This window comes from Chelmon rostratus, chromosome 12, assembly GCF_017976325.1.
Source record: "Chelmon rostratus isolate fCheRos1 chromosome 12, fCheRos1.pri, whole genome shotgun sequence".
NCBI lineage: Eukaryota > Metazoa > Chordata > Actinopteri > Chaetodontiformes > Chaetodontidae > Chelmon > Chelmon rostratus.
In genome coordinates, this window is record NC_055669.1 from 21,870,367 (window position 1) to 21,887,292 (window position 16,926).

Consider the following 16,926-nt stretch of genomic DNA (forward strand, 5'->3'; position numbering starts at 1 on the left):
TGAGATGTCTGCTTTTTTTCTAAATCTGATTTAATTATGTAACAAGTACTATACATAATATTTCATTTACCTTTTCCTTACTTGTCATTGTTTCTGTTATGAATGTCCCATATTATGAGTCAATGAATATGATTGTGTGAATTAAATTATATTTTGTTGGGGGGAAATGGATTAAAAAAAGATGAAGTGTAAAAATACTTTAAGATTATGTGAACAGATGTCAATATATTTTAGCTGTATAAGATCGCGTTTTTTCTAGTTGTGTTCTTAGGCCTGATCTAATCAGTAAATTAATTTATTCTTCTGAACTTGTTTTATAGGTTACTGCTGCTCAATTGTCTGTTGGTTCAATTGAGAATGGGCTAACCTCCAAAATGCGTTGCGCCTTCCGCCCCGTCTTTACGGTATTGTGTCATCACTTCCGTAAAACGCGCCGCTGCGTTCTTGTGTTTTTTTCTTTGTGCCAATTAGCCGCCGTTAGTTGTGAGCGGTTCACGCCAGAAACGACGACAGGCAGAAACCTCTGCGGAGTGTCTAACGATGTTGTGCAGCGTCGCCCTGCGGGCTCAGATCGCCTCTGTGATCGACGTCTTGTCCAAAGCAGCCGTGGCAGAAATCGCCAAAGTTGTGGAGGATGGCATGGTGGTGCTGCGGCTGGAAATGTGTCAGCGTGAGAGCGAGATCGAGAAGCTGAAGAACAACATCGAGGTTCTGCACAACGAGCTGAGATCGGCGCAGGAGAGAGTGACCCTGCGACCCGACCCCCGCGGCAGGGATGGTAAGATCTGACACAGACCTGAACGACCTGGGAGCAGGTCTGACCGAGGCACTCTCACATCTCATACAGCTGCTTACCATCACACTGATGCAGGACGCCAGGGGACAGAGTTTCACAGGGATGGAAATATACAAATGTCTGTTTTCTCGACACTAGTCTGACCTTGGAGCGATACTTCACCTCAACATCTCTGTGAAGCTTTGTCTGTCTGCAGGGGCTTAAAAAGAAACTGAAAAAGTGCCCCGTGGAGCACAACTCTCAGTGATCTCTACGACCAGTGCTAGAAAAGTGGTTGTCCAGTCCAGTTATCTGTGTAGAAACAGGAAAAATAATTATTGAAAACAAATCCTAACAGTGGCTTGCACAGACTTTTTGAAGGGCAGGAGCGAAAAAGACTTCACTTGAGCACGCATTTTGGCGTCCAAGAGGGCACTTTAGCGCACGTTTTGGCGTCCAAGAGGGCACTTTAGCGCGCGTTTTGGTGTCCAAGAGGGCACTTAAGCACGCATTTTGGCTTCCAAGAGGGCACTTTAGCACGCATTTTGTCTTCCAAGAGGGCACTTTAGCACGCATTTTGGCTTCCAAGAGGGCACTTTAGTGCGCGTTTTGGTGTCCAAGAGGGCACTTTAGCGTGTGTTTTGGCTCCCAAGAGGGCACTTTAATGCAAGTTTTGGCTCCCAGGTTTTTCAACAATTGGGCCACGAGGGGGGGGGGGGGGGTTGCCCACCCCCGCCCCCCCCCGTGCACGCCACTGAATCCTAAGTACCAGAGGCATCAGGGATGTATCCATGAAACATGATGTTCATACATGCTGCTTGACTGCACAGTCTTTGTATAGTTCAAATGACTTCTGTGCTGTCGTAAAGGGATTTATTGTGTCGACCCTGTGAATCAGTCTTCTTCCTGTTGCTTCCAATAGCACTGCCAAAACATTGGCAAACATGGCCATACCTAGTAATGGGATGCTCCCTGCAGAGCGGATGACGCTGACCCCCCTCCTCCCACTCATGTCCACCCAGCAACAAACTCATTTTTTACAATAACAACATGAAAACCATGTGGCAAAGTGATGAACCCAGAGGTAATTATCAGCCGAATCTGCAGCTTTGCTCGGCTTTACGGGCCTTTATGGTGAGTTTTAGCTCACAGCTCAGCTGCCTGATCCCTACATTTGCTGTTTTAGTTCACACGCCACTCTCATAACGTTGTTTTCTCCAGAAAAACACTCATCAAAAATCAAAAATCCCATTTTGATTTCCCAGAGCTCACAGTGACGACTTCTAATTCCTTCTTTTGTCAACCAACAGTTCAAAACCCACAGACTCTTCATTTGCTGTCCAAAATGACAAAGAAATGCAGCAAATCCTTATATTTAAGAGGCTGGAACCAGCAAATGTTGAACGTTTTTACTTGAAAAGTGCTGAAAACGATTAATTGATTATCAAAATAGTGGTCAATTAGCTTTCTTTCGAATGACAAATGGATTAATGGACTAATCGTTGCAACAGAAAAGCTCTGTTCCAGTCGACGATGATCATTACTATTATTTTCTTCTATGAACAAATGTGTCGGAATGAAGTTATTGACCAGTTTTAATATTGATTTGACACTGATGTACCACATTAAAACACTTTGACCTATCGTTTTAAAGCTTACAGCTAATACACCGTTCTTTGACTTTATCATTTCCTTTCCACAGAGAGTCAAAGCGACGTTGCTGATGAGAGGAACTTGCTTGAGAAGGTCCACACTGATAAGGGCCAAAGCAGCCTGTCCATGCCTGAGGTGCAGGTGAAACGCGAACCTGTAGAAGAAGGAAGTGAAGAGTCCAGAGTACAGCCTGACCAGCCGGCCTTGTATGAGCAAGACGCTGCGCAGTGGAGGCCGAACACGCAAACTCAGACAGGACGCGACAACTCGGATTATTTAAATTTAGGGCGGAACTCCTTGCTGTGTCTTCCTGAAACGTCTCTGGACTCCGGCCTGGCTCCGCCCTGCAGCAGCGCCGCCGGGTTTCAGCAGAGCCCGTCCAGCCGCGGGCTTCTGGGTTACGGTCAGTACCGTAGCTCGTACAACACGGTACGCAGGAGAACGGTGAAGAGGTTGATGTTTAAGAAAGGCTTCATCTGTCCGTACTGTGGTAAATATTTTGAGCGCGCCGGGCACCTCGAGAGGCACAAAAGGATTCATACCGGAGAGAAACCGTACCGCTGCGAGATATGTGGGAGACGTTTCAATCAGAAATGCAGCCTGAAGGAGCACATGAAGATCCACAGGAGATGTAAGTAAAATGCTTCATGGTCTAAGGGTGCTTAAAAAAGCTGCAGGGAAGATTAAGAAGCACAAATCTTCCTTTAGTCAGAAACTACCTTAGCAGTTTTACACTTTGCCCTGTGACAGGTAGACTAGAGGTCCATACAAAGCAGGCTGGTCAGATGGTCAGGACCTTAAGCTGCTGGGGATTGAGTCTTGCTCAAGGACTCTTCAGGAAGGCAAGATTAGGGTTATGCTCACAGGGTCATGTGGGGTTCAAACCCCAGATCCCTGGGGTCACGGACTCTCTGCACTATTTCTGTGTATATCTAAGTTATCTGATTCTAGCTCATACAATATTAAGACTTCCCTGCAACCTTGAATAACCTTTAAATTGCTGCATGTGAAGCAATAATTTTATATCTTAATTTGAGGGTCCTCCACATCTCCTTGACACATTGGTAGCTAGTTGCATTTCTCCGAGTTATTTTAGTCCGCCGTCTTGGAGTCCTGGTTCGGTTCACAGATGGAAGTCTCTGGCTGTGACATTCCTTGGTGTCACAGTAAGCAGAGGAAAACGACAGTATGTGGTTTAGGCGAGACGACAGTAAATGGGGGATGGTGACTTAAAAGTGCCCCGCTGACAGCTGCATTCGCCCGCCCATTCCATCGGGTCAACACTGTTTGGATATTAATCACTGGGGTCATATCTCAGTTCACATCTCACTGAGTTTTCCATTAGTTTGTGCTGTCGTTTGGTTTGGACCTTAGATTTCAGTTTGGTTAGTTTTAGTTTTAAGAGTTGGTTCGCTAGTTTCAGTTTAGTTTTCGTTTTTCTTAGCGGCTATCGTTTCACAGTTTTCACTGCTTATTTTCGTTCTAATTTATGAGTTTTAGATTACGATAACAATCGAGACATTCATGCCATGCAGCAAAACCTTCAGGTGCTTCACCAATCTTTAGTTTTGTGAATCTTAGCATGCCACTCAGCTACATTAAGGGTCATTGGTGCGTATCCAGCGCAGGGCCCGCTGTCTGCAGGCTCAGGGTTTTCCCATAGACTGTATAAATAGTGGACGAAGCTTCCGAGTCTGAACAGTGACGCTGAAACGCCTTAGACCTGCATTCTTCCTAATGGCCAGCAGGGGTCAGTGGTTGCAAAGGAAGTTTGATTGTATGTAAGCTTATGAGAAAATGACCCTACTTCTCCCTTCATTTATTACCTGACTAAACATTTTCTTAACGAGTTCATGGTCTCACTCTCAAGTTTCAATTCTTCTTCAACACAGCATGATGTTCATTTAGTAAATTAGCTCCCATTTTGAATTAAGTATTAAGTAGATGATAAAGCAGGGGAAGCAGCTACCTTGTGATTGACAAGCTGCTACCACGGCATGTCCTCGGGTTCTCAGTCAGATCCAGTCAGGATAGAGGCGTTGCATGCGTATCCTCGCCAGCTCCACCCTCTCCTCCAAATATGGTCACCTGTGGCTCCAATAAACAAAGATGGCGACGACCATAATGCCAAACCTGAGGCTTCAACGTGGTGGCCCGCAAACCAAGGGGTGATGTCACATTGGGTTTGTGCTTGGGTTTTTCCCTGAAAGTTGTTTGGAGGAGGTGGTGAACCACCCAGATTCTGATGCCTCTTTCTGTGTCCAGTTGAGTAACCGGATGACGACCTTATTGTCGCACCAGATAAACACAGTCATTGGTGTCATATCAGGGAAATGTAGAGCTTTCTTCACGATTTTACTGGATTTAGCCTCGAAGGTCGTCAGTTTTTCAAAATATCGAACTAAAACAAACGAGAGCCAATGTTGTTAAACCAGGAGAGACTACCATGTGAATAAAGCTTATTGTGATGTTGCTGTCAAACTTGGGAAAAGAGGCAGTCAATGACGAAGACCCTGGTGGCTACCAGGAAGAGCTGAGCATTATGGCACATGTATATACTGTTTTGATTAGTTGACAGAAGGATTATAATTGGTTTGGGAAAGGTCATGGGAAGACTGGGATGTAAACAGACGGACTGACTGGTTTGGGAATAAATACGTAAACTGGTATAATTAGAAGGCTACGGAGAAGTTATTGGTTGAATGCGAGGAATGTTGTTTGTGTGAAGAATGTTAAATTTGGATGCCTGACCGACATACAAACCTGATTCCAAAAAAAAGTTGGGCCGCTGTGTAAAACCTAATTAAAACAGAATGTGATAACTTGCTGATCCTTTTTTTGACACATACGCAACTGAAAAACAGCACAAAGACAATATATTTAACATTTGACCTCATCAGATTCATTGATTTTTGTAAATATCTGCTTATTCTGAATTTGATGCAGCAACACATTTCGAACAAGTTGGGACAGGAGCAACAAAAGACTGGGAAAGTTGTGGAACGCTCCAAAAACACCTGTTTGGATCATTCCACAGGTAAACAGGCTGATTGGTAACAGGTGATAGCATCATGATTGGGTATGAAAGGACCATCCTGGAAAGGCTCAGTGGTTCACAAGCGAGGATGGAGCGAGGTTCACCACTTTGTGAACACATGATTGTGTAAAGGAGATTAATACATGGGCTCAGGAAGACATTCTAAAACTGTCGTCAGTAAACACAGTTCGTTTGGAAATGATTGCATTCTGCTTTTATGTCAGTTTTACACGGCATCTCAGCTTTTTCGTAATCAGGGTTGTATTTGACTGCACCATATGTTTAAAAGTTTTAAAAGCTTTTTTGACTTCTCACTGTAGATGTGGGTCGGGGAAATTCTTCTGATGACTGATTCTCTCCACAAACAGCTCTTCTGCCCAGACCGGTGGAGATGCACGTGGGCGAACAGAAGCACATCGCAGAGGTGAATCCGTGTCCTGATACTCATCGGCCGGAGGAAGAGAGCCAGATCAAAGCTGAGGATGGCTCAGCTGAGAATGAAGGCATTTTCACGACACCCGTACACGTCAAATCTGAGCCTGCGGAGGAGAATATCGCACAACCGATGTTTCATGGAGGAAACGAGCAGCCAGCGGAGGTAGCAGACAGCCTGAGTGAGAACTTCACAACGTTTGAGAGGGACAGCCAGCAGTGGATGTCCAGATTACAAGGACAGAACAACACAGAGATGAGCAGTGCAGAGTATCTCGGCAGCTCAGCGCAGAGTATGGCGTCCTTCCCGGGTGTCGCTCAGTTGCTCCCGCCACCGGTCGAAGCTTCTGGCAGCACGTTCTCCTTCCCGGGGAAGCCATATGGGGAACTCAAAAACAGCATGATCTCCCAAACACCGTATGGATCCTCAGACACGCTGATGATACCAGGTGAAGCAGGCTTGCACGGGATGGCGGCAGCTACGCTGAATCACCACCAGGAGAGAGCAACCAGCTCTTTTCAGATGATCAAACCAAAGAAATGCTTCATCTGCTCGTACTGCGGCAAGGTCTTCAAGCGCGCCGGCCACCTTGAAAGACACCTACGGATTCACACTGGGGAGAAGCCGTACGGCTGCCATATCTGCGGCAGGTGCTTCAATCAGAAGAGCAGCCTCAAGGGCCACATGAGGACGCACAGAAATGGTGAGAAACAAGCGATGGCATTCCTAGACAAGATACCGACTACGACTGGAGCTAGCAGTTATTTTCATTAAATGATTAATCTGATCATTTGATCCAGACAAGTCCAAGTAACCACATTCAGTTAGCTTATTTTGTCCAACCCAAAATGCTAAATGTTCAGTTTACTATCATTGGAAAGCGCGTAAACCGGCATATATTCACATTTGAGAAGATGGATCTGCTGATTTTTATGTCAGATGTAAGAAATGACGACGTCCAAAGGCGACAGTTGGTTTTACAAACTGAAACAAAGTGGATTCTCTAAATTATGGAAATGCTGGATAGAAATATCTTGTCAATGGATATGTTTTAACATATTATATGTTCACATATTATATTTAACTAAATCAACTTTCTATAATGAACATAAAAATAACAATGAATCAATCAAGAAAGCACAGTTTTCGGACTGCAGTGAAAATGTTCTTTTTCAAAGGCTAACAGACGGCAACAAAAGCAGAATATTTCATTAGACAGAAATATGTTGTAATGTTTGTATTTTGCAAATGATTATTTGTTCTCAACACATTTTGACTTTTGGACTTTATTTACTGTGACACTGGAGTTATTGGAAATTGGATTAGATGAGACAGAAACAATGCAGCCACCACTGGAATGTAATTCTACTTATAGTATCATGCTAATAATAGTGTAGCCTAAACTTTATCTGCAACTGTGCAGAAACAAAGGTTTGAACTATTCAGCACAGCCCTAGTAAATGATCCATTTCTAACCATTTATGAGAAGCATAAGAAAAGTTCATATTAGCTCATTTAATTCTGTTGCCTTTTTTTTCTGAAAAGGGGAGAACGCAGACGTGCCGGAGCCACATCAACTGACGTTTACAATGCCTGATAACGAACCGCTGAAGAACCTGGCAGAACCCAAGACTGAACCGCCAGCTTTAGAGGAACCGTTACCGAGCGCCACGTACAGCGAGCCGGTGGGTGAGCAGACAGTGACGGTGAAGCTGGAGCCGAACGGGGAGGATTTTCAGACTCTGAGTCAGGCGGCGACTGATGAGGGCACGGGAGCGCCGCACCACAGTCAGCTGTGGACGTCCGGGATGGAGAAGAGCGATGACGCCGCTGAACCAAACATCTGTGTACTTTTACATGACGTCAAGTTTCACCTCAGTCCTGCTGCCGGAGCGGCCGGTGAGCAGCAGGGATATACCTCACAGATCAAAGAGCTGTCTTTTCTAGACCACAAAGAAAAGGAAGAAATGCTGACCAGCGATCAGTATTCAGTGATGGGAATGCCGTTGCGTAGCACCGACATGACTCTGGTACCTGAGCTGCAAGAACAACACATGACACAAGACGTGGCTGTGAATGAGTACGCCGCAGTGAGTGACAGGACTCACGAGGGAGGTGTGTTTGAATTTAATATGACCGCCCCGGGCGACCGCGGAGGCAACTGTGGCGAGGACGCCGCCAGGCAAAATTGCTTTATATGCTCAGTCTGTGGGCAAAGATTTGATAGTTTCAGTTTATTTCAGAGGCACCAGTGTAAAAATGTCACAGAGCAATCCTTCGGCTGCAAGATATGCGGTAAGGTGTTTAATCAGATGAGCATCCTGAAACTGCACCTTAAACTGCACGTGGAATAAAATCATTTGTAATGGACACAAGAAGGAAAAATACCACCAGGCTTCATCACAGCTACTTTCTCACGGTCCACAAATCAATGTCCCAAAACTTCCAGAAGCTGAAGCAGAACAAAAAGCATTTGTTTTTTTATTTACAGCACTGGCTGAGGTCTTCTTTGCAGCAAAGAAAGAAATGTCTTAGAATGATTGAGTCTTGTTGGCGTGAACACAGTGCTTTGCTTGCTTGAAGCTGGCCAGGTCTGGCTTTTGGAGTGGCTCTAATAATGACTTGATTACTAGTAAGGAGAAACCAAACAACGTTGGGTGTTTTAAGTGGCAGTTGAAGCTGTGCTGTTTTCTGGTCTGCAGCCACTCGCTCTTTCCCGTTCTCACGGCGCTTAGTGAAACATCAGGTGTTTGATGCGCTCTTGCTTTAATTTCCTATTTGGAAGCAGATCGACGTGCTTGTCGTCATCCAGGATATACTGGGATATGTGCAAAATATCATGATATACTTTATGGCTAAACAGTATTAAGGGGAATTTGGCCAGTGGTGGAGGAAGCATTCAGATCCTTTATTTTAGCAAAAGTGCTGATATCACACTGCAGAAACACTGTGTTACAAGTAGAAGTCCTGCATTGAAAATGTAGCAGCCAGTTAATTTCTGTCAATCGGCTACTTAGAACTGATTGTTTCAGCTGTACTTGTAGAAACTGTTAGGTAGTTTATGACAAAACATTTGAGAAGCTTTTCATATGTTTTGCATGTAAAAATCTTAAGTTGGAATTTGAAGCTGTCAGATAAATGCAGTGGAGTAAAACATGCAATATCTCCCTTTGAAATGTAGTGGAGCAGAAGTAAAAAGAAAAAACTCAAATTTGTACTCAAGTACTAATCAGCTGGAAATACAGGACAGGTTTCCACTCTTTTCAGTTAGACTGTGCTGTTCTTTAAACAGACGTTCTACCACTGCTTACTGTATTGTACCAACACACTTTTGTGACGTGGATCTACCTTAAAACATGGAATGACACCTTTTTTGTTCATAGAGATGCGTGCTGTTGATAAAGCAGAGGGACAGTAGTGCCTTCATTTTGATTTGAACCCAACAAACCTTCATACAACAACGCACAGTATACGTCAGATTACTTCTGCCTTCAAAGCTGCCAGAAGTATGTCCTGATAAACGCAATATTCAGTCGGTCTGATCTTTCAAAGGGCAAATTTAAAGCAAGACTTCAAATCTCCCACTAACCAAAAATGGCAAACAACTACATGGTGATGTTTTTGTTGGAGAAAGGGAAGTAGCTACAATATGTTAATGCTGAATCACGTGTGTGCATTATGTTCACATAATTAAAGAAATGTGAAGTACCTCAGTGCTGCACAGGGCCTTGGAGTGACGCTTCACTTTCTTTTGTTACCTTTGATATTAATTTGGGGGAGATATTTTACACAGCCAGTGTTCAGCATTGCACATGGGAAACTAACCTAAAAAGCCATTAAAGTGGTTGAGAACATTGTTTTGAATGGTTCTGAATGACTGGTGCAGTTTGCTTTTGTTCGGAGCAGGTGGGTGAACTTGAAGAGGTCATTCAAATAGTTTGAGAGAACTCACACTTCAGGTAAGCCCACAGAAGGAGCCAACAGGGTGACACAATACCCTTCAGAGTACAGTGTGATGAGTGCCTGCAGTTTTCACATGGGTATGAAGTCCCTAACTCTGCCGCTGCAGTGTATATGCCTTTTCAAAACTGTCAAAGCCAAGGTCCTGTAATTATTTTCCAGCTTTTATTTGTAGTGTTTTCAGTTTGCTTTAATCCAATACTTTGCTGCACAAGATCAAAAACAATCTGACCCCTGTTTGTAGCACGATTCACCAGCATCACGTGACCTTTACAGTTGTAGTTTTTCACAGTATACAAGATATTAGATTACGTTTGAAAAGATAATTATAATGAAAAAAAAACACATCTGATTTCTTTGTTAAGTGTTCTTTTGTGTTTTCAAATAAATTCAGCTTCTTTAAACTGTGGAGTCTGAACTCTGCTTATTTTTATACTGATGGGTGTAAATAAATGACTTTTGAATGTTAAATCCTTCCTGCGCTGCTTCCTCTTCCGTCACTCTTTTGTTACTTCTCTCACCTTGCCTCCCTTTCTTCCAGGGTTTCTTGGGAAACGTGTTAACTTACTTGTTCTTTACCAAACAGAAGAGGACCTGGTATGGATCCTTGAGGGACCCCCAATTTAGATTTAAAAAATGTGGGTCACAAATGAAAGGCTTTCATAATCAAGTTGACTGAAACGATCAAAATGCTAACTAACTACTGTATAGGTGTATTTTGTATACTTTAATGAGTCTTCTATAGGTTAATGTAGACTACATGTTCTACAGAAGGGGCTGCAGGTGGGTAACTGGCTTTTCAGCTTTTTAGGATTGACGAATGCATCTTTCAATATGTAAATGTAAGAAATAGCAACCATAAAAATAAATTTAAAAGCACTTAAAGAAAATGTAGGCCAACTAGCAGGTGTGAATTTGCATATTAAACGGAACAAACCTTTTTCATTTTTGTGTTTAGATCCTGGCCTGAAAAGATGGCAGAGCTAATTTTACACAAAATGTCGAGCAGCCCGTCGCTTTTAAGGCTGTTCAGGTGGCTGACAGACTGATAAAGGTAAGTCACCTTTAGTTTTACCTGAAACACCACTGATGACCGACGAAGGTGCAGGCCTTCATCTCGCGCTCCTGTTCGTCTCTTCCTTGTTGGTTGAGATGTCGCTGCGCGTCTCTTCCGGTTCTTACGGTAAAGCCCTCCGCTACACGGAAGAAAAGGTTGCAGCTAGCTGGAAACACACAGGGATGTGAAATTTTCTAGTGCGTCGGTTGTTGTCGCAATTTTTACAATAATCATTGCTTGGAGGGATCTTTTTATTCTCTTTTTTCCGCACGCATTACTTTGCATGAATCAACATGGCGACGTGCATTCCCTTTCAAACGCAGCTGTCCTCAATAATGGAGGTTTTGGTTAAAGCAGCAGTGACAGAGATATCCAAACTAGTCGATGACAAATGTGCGTTTTTGCATCTTGAAATATCCCGAAAGCAAAGCGAGAATGAGATGCTGAAAAGGAAACTGCTAATGATGGAGAACAAAAACGCGCAGCTGCAGCGCGGCTTTGGTAAGACGCTCAGTTGCTTAATTTGTGCTCTTAATTGACGACTCTGCTAAATTAGTGTATAATATGGGAATGTAGAGGTATCCGAGCTGTAATTGCATTTACACTGAGTTTAAAGCAACACTGTGAGAATACTGTACATTCTTACACTAATTTATATACATTATTAGTACAAATGGGACACATTTCCTCATTTTACAGATCTAATTTCATTTTGGTTCAGCTTTTTAAAAATGTATTATTTCCTTTTCTTCATCAGAAAACTATATGGACAGAGGAACAGATGTGGGGAGTAACTGTCAGCATCCCGCAGGAGATCTCAAGGTCTGTGTCATTTTCATAACTCAAGCTCTTTGACCCATTGAGGAACATGTGTAGATGCACCTGAATCAAGTCTGGATCTCCAACCAACTGCCCCAGAACCCAAGACCGCCCAAGAAGCCACAAATTAGGCTGCGGTGATGCTTGTACACAATGCTCAGATTATATGTGGTGTAATAGAGGCCCAGCAGCAAAATGTTTGCCCCGGGGCTGCCAAGCAGCAAGTCCAGCATCTGTCTAATTATCACTGACATGCGCTCATAATGAATTAAAGCTGCTCTAATAGTCACATTTTTTATTATCCCTGGATGAAATTACTTTGCGAGCTGCTAATGATGGTGTCAGCAGTGACAGATCCACAGAGAACGATCACCTCACTCACTGATCCGCCTCCATCTCTCTGCTCTCATCAGTCTCGTTTACAGTTTGCAAGAAAACAGGTGAAATCCAGCTGTTCTCTACCTGCCCAGAACCACGCAACTGACAGATAAAATGAGAGTTGAGAATATAGCACCTAAGTGCTTCCTCAGGAGTTGGTGGAGAGCAAAACAGAGCAAAATGCAGATTGAATATTGGAATATTATTCGGCAGGTGGTCAGAAACACGATTCAGAATGAATGTTAATGCAGCTGTCTGTCTGATTTATTAATAATTTACACATGAAGTTTGCTGACGTGTTTGGCAAGCCTACTTTAAAAGGTGATAATATGTCAGTGTTGTTAACAGTCAGTGCTGCCCCCAAGTGGACAAAAAAAATCCCTCATCGCCAGTTTTAATGTCCTGATGAGTCGTTGGCCGTATCGTAAAATCAGGGTTTCTGGAGCGACAGCGTGTCCGTTGCATTTCTAACTGTCGTCTCCTGTTTTTAAATCCTCTGTTCATCCAGTTTCCTGAGATTGAAGATGCCACTGTTTCATTCACAATTAAAGAAGAAAGTCCCGATGAGACGCTGTGGATCAGTGATTCTGCTGGGCCCATTGGTGAGTTAAAGAACTGGATTTTGTGCAGGAATAGTTGTTGACTTGTAATTACATACACGGCCCTGTCTGATTTTTTTCCACCTGTCATTCGCAGGCTCTGCTTTACAATACTCTAATCCGGCGAATGCCCCGGAGAGCCAGCAGCTTGAAGACAACCGTCAGTTAAGCCATTCAGAGGTGGCCAGGCAGAAAACCTCGGAGTTCGGCGACTTGTACAGCTCTGGTCATCTTGCAGGAGACATCAGTGGCCTTCAGTTTACGGTCAAGACGGAGAAGGAGGAGGACCGATCCGGATTCGGTCAGGGCGGATGCCAGCACAGCGCAGGGAAGCAGACGCAGCTTGCTGCCGACTTTTCCATGGACGAACGCGAGAATCAGCTGTGGTCTTCTATAATTGAAGGTAATGACATCGATGCTGGCTTTCCTGACTTTTCTAGCGTGGTAGAGGAGTATTCCAACACATTCCCGGACCATTCTGACGCTCACGCGGTTTCTAACACGGCCAAGTCGGCTGGCGTCCAGCAGTTGTCCTCTCACAGGCCGTGCAACGGGATCTACAACAGCGAGTATCAGAAGGATGTTCCGCAGTCGTCCAGTTTCCAACCTCAGGGTGCTCAGCCACAGCAAGACAGGGAGAAGGAGCAGGTGTACTCGCAGAGAAACCCCTCGCACGTCGCAAATCTGAGGCAGTCTGACGAACACCCCGAGAGGGAGGCGGCAGCCGGAGACAGGCCGATCTCCACTTTCTCCTCTCAAACCCCCCACAAAGCTCTCTCCGGCATGGCGCGGGGCTACGTTTGCTCGCAGTGCGGCAAGACGTTCGGCCGTCTGCACCAGTTCAAGCTGCACCAGCAAAGCCACAAGAGAAAGCGGGCGTTCTGGTGCACGGTGTGCGGCAAGAACTTCCAGTGTTCGTCCCACCTCAGCATACACCACCGGACGCACACGGGCGAGAAGCCGTACGGCTGCGGACAGTGCGGAAAGAGGTTCACGCAGCAGAGCAGCCTGAGGGTCCACCAGCGCACCCACAGCGGCGAGCGGCCCTACAGCTGCTCGCTGTGCGGGAAAACCTTCATCCTCATGCACCACTTGAAGCGGCACAGAATCATCCACACGTACAGCTGAGGTGGAGATGCGTAGCGGGATGTTGCTCAGGTGAAAAGACACAAACGACCCTCAAAACCAAATGAAAAAGCCAATGAGTGGCAGCTTTTACTGGTTGGGATTTGTAACCTTGTGGCATTGCTCACAGACTTTGTATATTAATGCATATTTTACTATGCAAACTCCATCCAATTCTAAGACGTTTGCTTCTTTTTTCAAAATCTTAATTATTAAAACTGAATTGCAACAGAGTTCACAGAAATCAGTAAGATGCCTCCAAAGCTAGAAATCCAAAAGAAAACAAGGTCTAAAACTCCGAAAAGATCCTGCAGATCTCCTCTCACAGTTAGCTGCATACTGAACTTCAGCTTCTCATGTAGAAACATGCCTTACTTCATCTCAGCACTGAAACTGTAGAAGCACAAGACGCTCATTATACCCATAAACTCCCTTTTACAGTCGAAAGAGGGCTTCTGAGTCAGAGCCAGCGAAGCACCTCTCAGGTTTACATCTGCATCTGTAAAAACCTGCCTGACTAGTGTCTCCAGTTGAAGTTTTCCATAAAGTGTATCCTTTGCCCTTTGTCATGATTTACATTAAAGGATCATTCAAATCATCAGCTGGATCTTTACACGTCTGAGTGTGTCTCGTTTTGGACCTCACACCTTTTGTACTTGTGAGTAACTAAATTTGTGTTAAACTAGCTTTGAGTTAGTTTAATCATGTAATATATATTGCAATTTCCCCCCAAAAAAACAACATAACGCCTTCAAAAAACCCAAATATGTACGATTCACATTTGTGTTAAACAGAAGAAGCTAAATCCTCACAGCTGGATCCAGTGAATGGACGATTAACTGATTATAGAAATTGTTCCCGATCAGTTTAATATCAATGGACTCATTGATCCATCGGCTAACTCTCATCCGAGCCGGTAGTTTTGTCTCTGTGGCCTCATGAAACGGCACCAGAGGGCAGCGTAACTCATCTTTTAAAAGACCTCCGTGCAGAAAGGGAAGAATGACTCTTCAGCTCGGCTTCCTGAGCAGCCTCACGCTTACAGGTTTCTGTCTTAAAGAGCAAAAGAAGCCTCCTGAGTGTGATCTTCAGTGGTTTGGCTGCCTCTCATGTCGTCCACATTTTACTGTGTAACGTTCACGCACTTCATAGCCGATTAATCCCACTGTTTTCCCTGTTGTCTCCTGCTCACTATGCGATGGTTTTGCATCACCATGCATGATGTTCTGTCTTTATGGTCTGCCCCATGTTTTAAGGATACTTTCCACACTTGTGGTTTGGGAATGTTTCCGCTGATCAGCGTGGCTTCGCTTCGGTGGTGAAAGGGTTACACAGGTAGTCAGCACAGTATCAACACTGCTCTGGAACAGTATGTCCTGCAGTCATGGGCTCTTTTTTTTTTTTTTTTTGCGTTGTCTCTCCAGGTTGTCGTCTTTGTTTTGTCAGCTCCACTGCAAACATACGCAGTAATTTAAAGGTGTTAGAGGAAGAAGTTATTATCTGGAAGTTAATGATTTCCTCTTATGAAGGCGGAGGGGCGTCTGCTCAGTCTACTCATCTTCCTTATTAAAGATTTCTGTTCAAATACAGAAGCTGTTTTTGCAAAACTGCCTCATCCTCCAGCTTTGTGAAGTCCATTTTTAACCCTCATTCAAAGAACACAGCGCTGAAGATTTCATATTTTCTGCAGTTGTGGTGTTAGAGAAGTGCAACTGCACACTCGTGCAGGTGGAAAGGTACATTTTGTTTGGTGGCAAACAGTCAAACAGGTCAGTGCCTTTGACTTTATTGTCCCAAGAGGAAAGTAAAATAAGACAAATTAGAGCTTAAACAAGCAACTTTTTAAAGCCAACACTGCAGCCACGGTCCCATGTTAAACATTGTTTGCATAGATTCATACAAACCAATCATCCTGAACAGGCTACAGTTTGTAATGTAAATATCTGTGTGTGTGTGAGGCCATAAATCTAACCTGTAGAACTAGAAGGTGAGCCTTTTGATGGCTTGCCATGTGCGTGCTAACATTGCACTGCCTCCTCCTCGCTCTGCTCCCGTGCCCTGCAGTGAATCGGGACATTTTGTGTGGACACCTGGAAAACAGGCAGCTCACAAAATTCCCACGACCTTCTACGGTCATAAACACGAGTGTCTGAGCGTCATGGAAAATGTTTTTTAAGTTTTCTTTCCGTGGTTCTTTTTTGGGGAGGGAGAGAAAGAGGACAAGCAGCGGTGGATAAGAAGGTGGGAACAGGCCGAGTTTTGAGAATCAGTGTGAACAGTGAAGAACAGGGAGGTTAAACATGGCCGATAAGGTGAAGGACAAACAGGCAGTAAAAATGTCAGCCATCATGTGGTGTTCTGCAGCTGTGGGCGCCAGCTGCATTAATTTGTTGGCACTTTATTGGTGTATTTTCATCTGGATATAGGAGCGGTATATAATTATATTGCCCAAAGTATCCGGACACCCCTGTCTCCTGTACCTGTTGTCTGCTTCTGTTTTTCATGGTTTGGGCTCAGCCTTTTAGTTCCATTAGGAAAAATCCTAATGCTCCAATATAATGTGAAATTTATACGACAGTGTGCTTCACAGGCAGCAGATTAATGACCAGGTGTACTGGTGTTGTTTTGTCTGTCCACACACTTTTGGCCATGAAATGAGACAATAGATGAAAAGTTCAGGTCTGTTCTCTGCCAGGATCAGCCAGCTTCGTTATATTTTAACCCCCAGAAACTGACCAGTGCTCCTCTGCCGTGACTATCTTTCCCCAGATTTCACCACACTTGCGACAGGCCAGCTCCGATTTGAAGATTTCACCAATCAAAACAAATGCTGTACTTGAAACCCCTTCAGGTGCGCTGCAGGACTCACAAAGGTATCTGCAGCTTGCAAGTGAGACTCATGTTTGAGATGCAGCAATTTGCAATCCGCATAAGATGCGCTCGCAAATCACTTTTGAGAAACTGGTGCCAGACTTGCACCATTATTTGCATTAGTTTGCATCAGTAAGACAAAGCCTCAAAACATGAGGTACATAAGAGTCTAAATCTAGTCTCTGTTTATCAGTTTATATTTGCTTTAATGTTGCGTAC

At 44.2% G+C, this 16,926-nt stretch overlaps 2 protein-coding genes across 4 annotated transcripts; both read left to right on the forward strand.

Annotated features, from left to right (window-relative positions):
- The first annotated feature begins 506 nt into the window (after nt 1-506).
- LOC121615245 (zinc finger protein 813-like) lies at nt 507-10,253 on the forward strand. Of its 2 annotated transcripts, none has more exons than XM_041949513.1 (4): nt 507-778; nt 2,478-3,059; nt 5,834-6,601; nt 7,444-10,253. In XM_041949513.1, the coding sequence occupies exons 1-4, from the start codon at nt 541-543 to the stop codon at nt 8,250-8,252; spliced, it is 2,397 nt and encodes a 798-aa protein (XP_041805447.1). In that variant the 5' UTR covers nt 507-540; the 3' UTR covers nt 8,253-10,253. The 2 variants fall into 2 exon arrangements, with proteins under 2 accessions (XP_041805447.1, XP_041805448.1); XM_041949514.1 differs by having other exon boundaries at nt 2,478-2,831.
- An 829-nt stretch (nt 10,254-11,082) lies between these two features.
- Nucleotides 11,083-16,709, forward strand: LOC121615247 (zinc finger protein 235-like). 2 transcript variants are annotated; one of them, XM_041949516.1, is made up of 5 exons: nt 11,083-11,416; nt 11,673-11,737; nt 12,621-12,714; nt 12,809-13,869; nt 16,606-16,709. In XM_041949516.1, exons 1-4 carry the CDS (start codon nt 11,209-11,211, stop codon nt 13,837-13,839), a joined length of 1,398 nt encoding a protein of 465 aa, XP_041805450.1. In that variant the 5' UTR covers nt 11,083-11,208; the 3' UTR covers nt 13,840-13,869; nt 16,606-16,709. The 2 variants fall into 2 exon arrangements, with proteins under 2 accessions (XP_041805450.1, XP_041805449.1); XM_041949515.1 differs by lacking the exon at nt 16,606-16,709 and having other exon boundaries at nt 12,809-14,414.
- Nucleotides 16,710-16,926: the final 217 nt, after the last annotated feature.

What these genes read in the sequence shown, in the direction of transcription:
- LOC121615245 (XM_041949513.1), top strand. Translation starts at nt 541, where the DNA reads ATGTTGTGCAGCGTCGCCCTGCGGGCTCAGATCGCCTCTGTGATCGAC. An exon ending in CGACCCCCGCGGCAGGGATG is followed by an intron (nt 779 to 2,477) that starts GTAAGATCTGAC and finishes TCCTTTCCACAG; the next exon opens with AGAGTCAAAGCGACGTTGCT. An exon ending in CATGAAGATCCACAGGAGAT is followed by an intron (nt 3,060 to 5,833) that starts GTAAGTAAAATG and finishes CTCCACAAACAG; the next exon opens with CTCTTCTGCCCAGACCGGTG.
- LOC121615247 (XM_041949516.1), top strand. Translation starts at nt 11,209, where the DNA reads ATGGCGACGTGCATTCCCTTTCAAACGCAGCTGTCCTCAATAATGGAG. An exon ending in GCAGCTGCAGCGCGGCTTTG is followed by an intron (nt 11,417 to 11,672) that starts GTAAGACGCTCA and finishes TTTCTTCATCAG; the next exon opens with AAAACTATATGGACAGAGGA. An exon ending in TGATTCTGCTGGGCCCATTG is followed by an intron (nt 12,715 to 12,808) that starts GTGAGTTAAAGA and finishes TGTCATTCGCAG; the next exon opens with GCTCTGCTTTACAATACTCT.